Consider the following 7,381-nt stretch of genomic DNA (forward strand, 5'->3'; position numbering starts at 1 on the left):
TTGCTAAAAGGGGCTCTGGCTAAAAATAGTCCTTCTATCATGAGAATATCCCATACTTTGCAGAACCAAGTTTCTCTCTCAATTGAAAAACAGCTTTCCCTTTTATTATGGTGAATGTTTCACCTCCTCTAGGGACCTGCCAAATTATAGGCTTCAAAATGCTTAAAAATATTAGAACTTGCTTATGTTTTTGCAAGAACATGCAAGCTGAAACTAAAATGATGCATACATGTAAGTAGTCACGACACAGAGAATATTCCTGTTTGTGTTTTACTCTTTGAAACTGTTGTTCCAAGAAAAGCACTTCGGAGTAATTTTAGCTGTGAGTTGGCTAAATTAATACAAGTATATAGTCAGAGAAGAAAATATTTCTTCTTTTTCTCTCTCTTTTTTTTTTATTACACTTAGAGCTTAAAATATATTAATAAAACCACCTAGCAAAAAGTATTCCGTATAGCTTGTCCCTACATATGTATGCAAAATGAAAAGCAGATGTTGTTACCATCCCTTTACTTCTGAGAGTACTCTTTACAGGAAAGACATGGAAAAAAATGCAATGTTCTTGCAGACAAAAAAGGAAAGCCCCATGGAGACTGTTAAACAACTTAGCCACAGCCTCTGTTCTAGGGATTTGTTATTACTTAGGTACACCAGAAAAGTTCTGCTGCAAAGCTTTCCTAAGATCAATAGCAATTAAACCAAGGTTATGCTTTATCCAGCTATAGCCACACCGGCAAAGTCATGCTCTGAACTTAAGTGTTTGCAAGACTCTGTTCCGAGACTGAGTGGAACCGTTTTTACTTTTAAAGAAAATAAGTGTGTCTTGTTGATGATCTGGGTTATGCCCATGAATATAAACTTACTTACTCATTATTGTTTCTAGATTACTTGGAAGTGCTTTATTTTTCATTGTTTTACTCCGTTATGAATGTTTGTTGCAATGGATCAGCATCTTGAATTTTCAAAAAGCTTGAAAAAAGTTGTGTGGGGTTTTTTTAAGTTTTCCCTTTATTAAGACACCAGTGTCCTACAAACTACTGTGCATTGGAATTAAGTCAGTTCCATTCAAAATCCTGATTACCAGTTTTTGCTTCCAAATTGTTGTGAGTTGGTAGCCTATGGCTGCACTGATAAGGTTCCTCACCGGGTTTGTACCCTCTGCAGTAAATTTCCTTAAAAAATAAATTGGTACTAGAATAATTACTGAAAATACATTCAGAATTGTGTTAATTCTGTAAACTGAGGTTCTGTACACAGATTGCTTTATAAGTAGAGTAAGTTTTTGAGAACTTAAGCGTTCTAATATAGCTTTGCCTTATTGAAAATGGCTTGTTTTATTTTTTTAACAAAAGCTGTTGATGTTGCTAACTTTTATGTAAAACCATATAAATGAAAGTAACTTGATTATTTTTTTTTCAGTTGTACGAGGGCATATTTAATGTTACCATTAAGCTTTTAAAAATGTCTGTCAGTTTGCCAGTCGAGGGAAAGACATACAGCATTAATTCCTATATAAAATAGTTATGGGGCACAGCCTGTGAAACCCCATGTTAGCAAGAACTGAGCTAATTTGCCCAAATCCATACCATTTAATCATACCATCTTCTCTAGATGCTTTTGCTTAATGGAAGCCTGTTTTCTTGATACTCCATTGTTTTCCATTTGCTTCAATTCTAAGATTGCATTCACGAGGTAAAAAAAAAAAAAAAAATTAAACCAAGGATGTTGTTTCACCGTAATGAAATGGCAGCTGTAAAAGAACACTTTCAATTATCATCAGGACAGAAAAGGCTATTGGCAGTGTACCTTTCACTTGGCTTAAGAAGATTTATAAAACAGTTGGAGTTCAAGGCAGTTCATGATCTGAAGCCAAACACAAGCCTGTGCAGCAGCAAACAATAATTTGGAAGGCATATTTTGATAACTAGGAATAGAGGAAAAAAAAAAATTACTACTGTTATTTCTGTCTGAAGTTCTAAACCAGCAACCAATAGCATTGACAGGATTGCTATGATGGCATGGAGTCCCTCTGGCTTCAACAAGGACCAAAGTTGCAGCAATGTACTGAGAACTCGTGTACTGGTACAGATGGATAGGAAGCCGCCTACTTCTTAGTTTTGTCTGTTTGCTCAAACAGATCTCATAGCAGGAGGCTACAAGACAAGGTTAGAATGTAACCCAAGTGCATTTCCGTACAAGCTGATTTCACCAAAACCAGTTGTTACTAAGTATGTAAGTGTCTCTCAATCCAGCAAAAGAGACTGCTCTAGAAATAGCTAGGGAAATAGCTACAGAAAAAAAATAAGCGGGTTATTTTGTCTCCTTTTAGCAATTACTTAGTATTGCTGTAAATATCTGGAATAAAAGAAATACTGAGAAACAGGTAACTGTGAAACTCTACTGGAGAAAAGAAGCTGAACTGAACAACTGGCTCTACCCGCAGGAGTTAAAGCATGCTTACGCCATCCTATCCACAGAGTCGGGGATTTCTGTGCTGCTAGAAGACACTTGGCACCTCCCCAAACCCAAAGCATCCCAAGGAAATCTACTGCAAGCAGAAGTAGGATGTATTCCAGCACTTTGCACAATCCTCCCTTATTTAATTCAAAATCTTTATTGAGCATTTGCATCAAGGGGGCTATTTGGCATAATAACTTGCAATGGCTCAGTAATCGTTTACTAGATTTTGGAGAGGGTAACGTTATTGAAATTCTGCAATTTCCCAGTTTACTTTTTGCCAGTCCAGTAGATGTGGCCTTGGTACAGAGTAAGAAATATGGCCCAGGTCTGTAATTCCCGTATAGCTTTAAAGTATACACGCTTTCCTGTTTGTGCTTACAGGTATTGAATAGCTTTTGCAGCAACTACTTTGGAAACTATTTTAATCTCTTTACCTCCTTTGATTAAGAGGCTGAGGACAAGGCCATAGATGTAGAGGACCTTCAGGGAAAGGTGGAGGAGCCTCTTCTCCTGTGCACTGTAAAAAAAGCCTCCTCGACTCTGCAATTTAGTGCCCCCTGACTCCCAATTTAGATTTAGCATCCTTTGTCCTGCTAGTAAGAAAAAGGCATTAATCCTCTCTACTAAGATCTAGGCCCAGCAAAAGTTTCGCTTCCCAGCAGCTGCACTGCAAAGCACACTCAGTTACTGGTTTGTCTACTCAACTTTTAAATATTGGCACTGAAACTGAAGGGGACATGTTAAACCAAGGCAATGAAGCAACCTATTTAAAAAAGTGGGCATGGTAAACCTGCAGAACTCCTAACTTTGTGATAATAGTGGAGTTCAGAGGTCAAAATAAGAGACCGGCTAATTAAGCTAGATAATGAAAACATCCACAGTTGCATCAAATAGGATACGAGTATTTTAGAAGAAAAATGTTTCCCATTATAGAACATAAACCAAACTTGAATAGGAATTTGCAATAGGAATTTGCAATAATCCTCCCCCAACAGAGCAGTTACATTTTAACTAACCATTCTACAGCTTCTTGCATTTCAAATGTGCAGCACTTCTTGGTCGCTCATGGACAGGATACCGGACAAAGCAATCCACTGACATGATTAACAATCCCTATCGCATCATCTTCCTCTTATATTTAGGTAGGTGAGGTCCTCCATCCAAGTGCCTTTTTCTTAGCGTCAGTTACAGCTGGACTGAGCGTAGATAAAACATATGCCAGGTATGTTCCCTACATTCATCATGAGTTCTACATCAGTGTAGCTCTGAAGTCTACTGCAGGGTTAGCAACAGTCTGTGGCATACCACTAAGTTCAGAAATAGATTGTCATTTCTACAATAATACAAAATAGCTTGTAAAACCAATATGTAACACTGTATATATGCATGAATATAAAAATAAACCACACCATCAATATGTAAAACTTCACAACAATGATGAAAAGAGTTTTCTTCTCAACGGTCTTCAGTATTGATGAGTTGGTTCTCATTGTCATACCCATCAGGCAGGTATGCTTTCCTTAGCTGGTCTGACTTAGGTATCGAACTGCCATTCTTGACGTAGCGGGACAGGAAGGCTCGCACAGATGGATGATCAGCCTTCTCAAGTGGAATATTAGCTTCCAGGCACATTTTAACGAAGTCCTGGATGACGCTGGTTTTCTCTGTCTGGGCAGTACTGTTGCACTGAAGGGAGGCAGTCAGAGTCCTTTGCTTCTTCCTAACGTTCTGTTCTTCAAACTCTGCCTTTCGCTTTGTGTGTGTTTTAGACTTGAGGTGGTCATTGATGGCAGACTTGCGAACGTGATTCAGAACCACGTTGCAGGAGGTACAAAAGAGTTTTCCTCCGTCTTCGTGCAGCTCACTGCCAAACTCGGTTACACGATCCTGAGGAGTTACATACAAAGCAGTCTTCGAGCGGTTACGTGATGGAGCGGACTTCACTCCAAATCGTTCCATTGTTGCCTTGAATAAACTTTACCTGAAAGCTAGGGGAAAAAAACACACTGTTAAAGTGTGCTAATGATTTCAACCAAATAGTTCGGGATGCAGTCTATTCAATATTCAATATAGTGCTTATTGACATCTAAAAGATAATTACATGTAAGAGCCACATGTGAAACTATTATTGAAAGGTTCTTTATCTTGAATTCCAAAGAACTTAGGAGACTGAAGTTCTATGGGTTGACAGTAAAATACTTGTCTAGTTTCTACAACTACAAAGCTCAACAGAACCTTCAAAACTCAATCTGTTCATCACTGAAAGTCAAACAGAAAGGTCTTTTGCTTTTTGTTGGAGTTTTTATCCTTTGCTCTTTAGGGTAAAGCATGCTTTCTTCTTAGTATTTCCAACCTATTTTACAGTTTCATACTTTGTTGATATTTTCTGTTTACTTCTTGAAAATGTGTATTAGTTCTGTTAGCAAAAAATTTAGTTGTCCAAATATTGGGCTAGAAGGCCCTTACTGTCACTTAAAAAAGCCAGCAAAAAACCCACAAACAAAACCAAACCAAAACAACCAAACCTAAGCTTTGTCAGCACTCATTTGGAAACACCCCTCACTTTCACCCCAGCTCAAACTGCAACTATTAGATTGAATCTTAACTTGGAGCCAAAAGCAAACCAGCAAATAATTTTGTCATTGTACCTAGAGACCTGTGAAACAGACTGATGTGAACACAGAATTGCAAACATTTCAATGCAAAATAAGAACCTGTATTTTCAAAGACGACAACTCTGAGGAAGGTAACTAAGAGAGCTGGACACTTTCTAAGATCATTCTAAATTATATTATGTTACCCAAGTAGGCAATAACCTAGTTGAGTGTAGTAAAATCAAACAGGACCTATTTCTTTTTTTTGTTGTTGAGAAATAGAGTAGCTGATGTAAATCTCAGACAAGATAATTTAAGTCCTTTTCAAAGTAAAGTTGAAGTCAAGAAAAAGCTCTGTTCAGGTTTTAGGTTCTTTGAGCAAAATGATCATTCATTATGCCAACTACCTACTTCCTTATAAAAAAAATGGCTACAGGTGTTGTTTATTAAAAATATATATTTTGGCACATACTTTGAGGAAATATAATAGGTTGCCTGAGCATGTACTTACGGGTATGAACAACTTTGAAGAATTTTACATCACCTGTGCTTACAAAGCAGACTGAGAGATCAGAATACCTCTAGATGTATTATTCTCTGCACTTATTTTGTTAGAAATACCAAGTTTGCTGTTGCTACATTTCAAGACCTTCTGCCTTTAAAAGACCAGAATTTCCAAACTAACTATAAATTGAACTTGTCCAGTTCTAACAACTGAATGGAGTTTCTGCTGTCCAGAATGCCTTTTGCTTGCTCTGGAAAGAGAGTAAAGGAACAGAGAATTCAGTATTCACAATTGCCTTTTTCTTAAACCATTGCTACAGTAAGAGATGACAACCTTTTGAAAAAAAGGAGACAACGATCTTGCTGTTAGCTAATTTCCTAGTTAATTTTTTGTACGTAATTTAAATTTTCTGCTGCTTTCCAGAGCTTTAAGTCTTGAATAATACTGCATAACACTACAGACTAAGGGAAAAAAATATTTTTTCATTCTTTTTGTTGCTTTATGCAATGTATCCCCGTGAGTTTCCTCCGTAACGGTTTCCTGAAATCACGCGGAAAACCTTAACCTAACATAAACTTGCTGATTGAGGCTTCTGAAACGTCAAAACAAATCCCCTACCAAACTCAGCGTTTGCACTTATGCTTTGGCAAAAATCCGCAAGAATTCCGTCCGCAGCACAACTACTGAAACATGGGATTTTTGGTGTGGGTTTGTTTTTGTGTTGTTTTGTGGGGTTTTTTTTGTCTCAAGTTGTGGCACGGAGTCTTCGATGCCTGCTAACGCCTGAGCTGCTACTGGGGAGCGCAGGGGAAGGTGGTCGTGCCCACGGGCCGTGCAGGACAGACACCCACGGCGCTGGGAACACCGGGGCCGGCCCATGAGGACGCCTGGGCTGAAAAAAAGTGTCCCCGGGGACAGACCTACTGCGTGTGCGGGGACCCCGCGGCGAGCCCCGCCAGCCTTCCGGGCGGGGAGGAACACGGGGCCGGATCGCCGACCGCCAAACAGGTTTCGCCAGGACCGGGAGCCAGAACTCCACGCGTTTATTCCCGGGTGTTTGGTCACCATTTGGTCGCCATTTAATCCGTGATGGCCTCTCGGGAGCGCCGGGGGCCCGCCGCCCGCCTCCCCTCCCCAGCCCCGGAGGGCTGAGGCCCCGGTCCGGTCCCCAGGCCTTGGCGGCGGCGGCAGACAGTTGCGGCCATTCCGGTCCCGCAGCCCCGCCCCGCTGCTTCCCCGCCCGCCACGGCGGGTGTTTCCACGGCAGAGCCGGGAGGCGCCGCCGCCGCCCCCTTTCCTTCCCTCCCCTCCGCTCCCCTCGCCGACCGGTCCCCACAGGCGGTGGAGTGCGGCCCCGGGCGGGCCCCGCCGAGGAGGCAGCAGCAACGCTGGCCGCCCCGCTCGCCCCCTGCCGGGCGCCGTTACCCGCTCCGGCCGCTCAGCCTCCCCGCGCCCCGCTGCCGCTCGCTCCTCCGCGCCGCCGTCGCCGTGCCGAGGGCCGCCGCGCCGCCAGCGCCGCCGCGCCGCAGCCAGACGGACCGACCCACCCTGGCGGCCGCGGTAGGCGGGTCCTAGCAACCCGCCTAGCAACCGCCGCTCCCGCCCGCCGCCGCAGAACGGCCGAGCGGCAGAAGCCCTTCTGCGATTGGTTGACCCCGGCCAGGGCGCGAGAAGACGGGCGGCGCTTTCTCCCAATTAGAGTTGGGGGGCGGGCGTAAGCGGCTTGATGGAGGCACGCTCGGGCCAGTCGGAGCTCGCGAGGGCGACGGTGGCGTGTAGCGGACGGGGGCTTTGGCCAGTCGTCGGCAGGAGGCTGCGGAGG

General features: G+C 42.8%; 1 protein-coding gene across 1 annotated transcript; it reads right to left on the reverse strand.

Annotated features, from left to right (window-relative positions):
• Positions 1 to 3,915: 3,915 nt before the first annotated feature.
• CGGBP1 (CGG triplet repeat binding protein 1) lies at positions 3,916 to 4,419 on the reverse strand. Its single transcript, XM_074154224.1, has one exon. The coding sequence runs from the start codon at positions 4,417 to 4,419 to the stop codon at positions 3,916 to 3,918; it is 504 nt and encodes a 167-aa protein (XP_074010325.1).
• Positions 4,420 to 7,381: the final 2,962 nt, after the last annotated feature.

This window comes from Numenius arquata, chromosome 1 (genome assembly GCF_964106895.1).
Source record: "Numenius arquata chromosome 1, bNumArq3.hap1.1, whole genome shotgun sequence".
Classification (NCBI taxonomy): domain Eukaryota; kingdom Metazoa; phylum Chordata; class Aves; order Charadriiformes; family Scolopacidae; genus Numenius; species Numenius arquata.

Coding starts and splice junctions, on each gene's coding strand:
- CGGBP1 (XM_074154224.1), bottom strand. CDS start 4,419: ATGGAACGATTTGGAGTGAAGTCCGCTCCATCACGTAACCGCTCGAAG.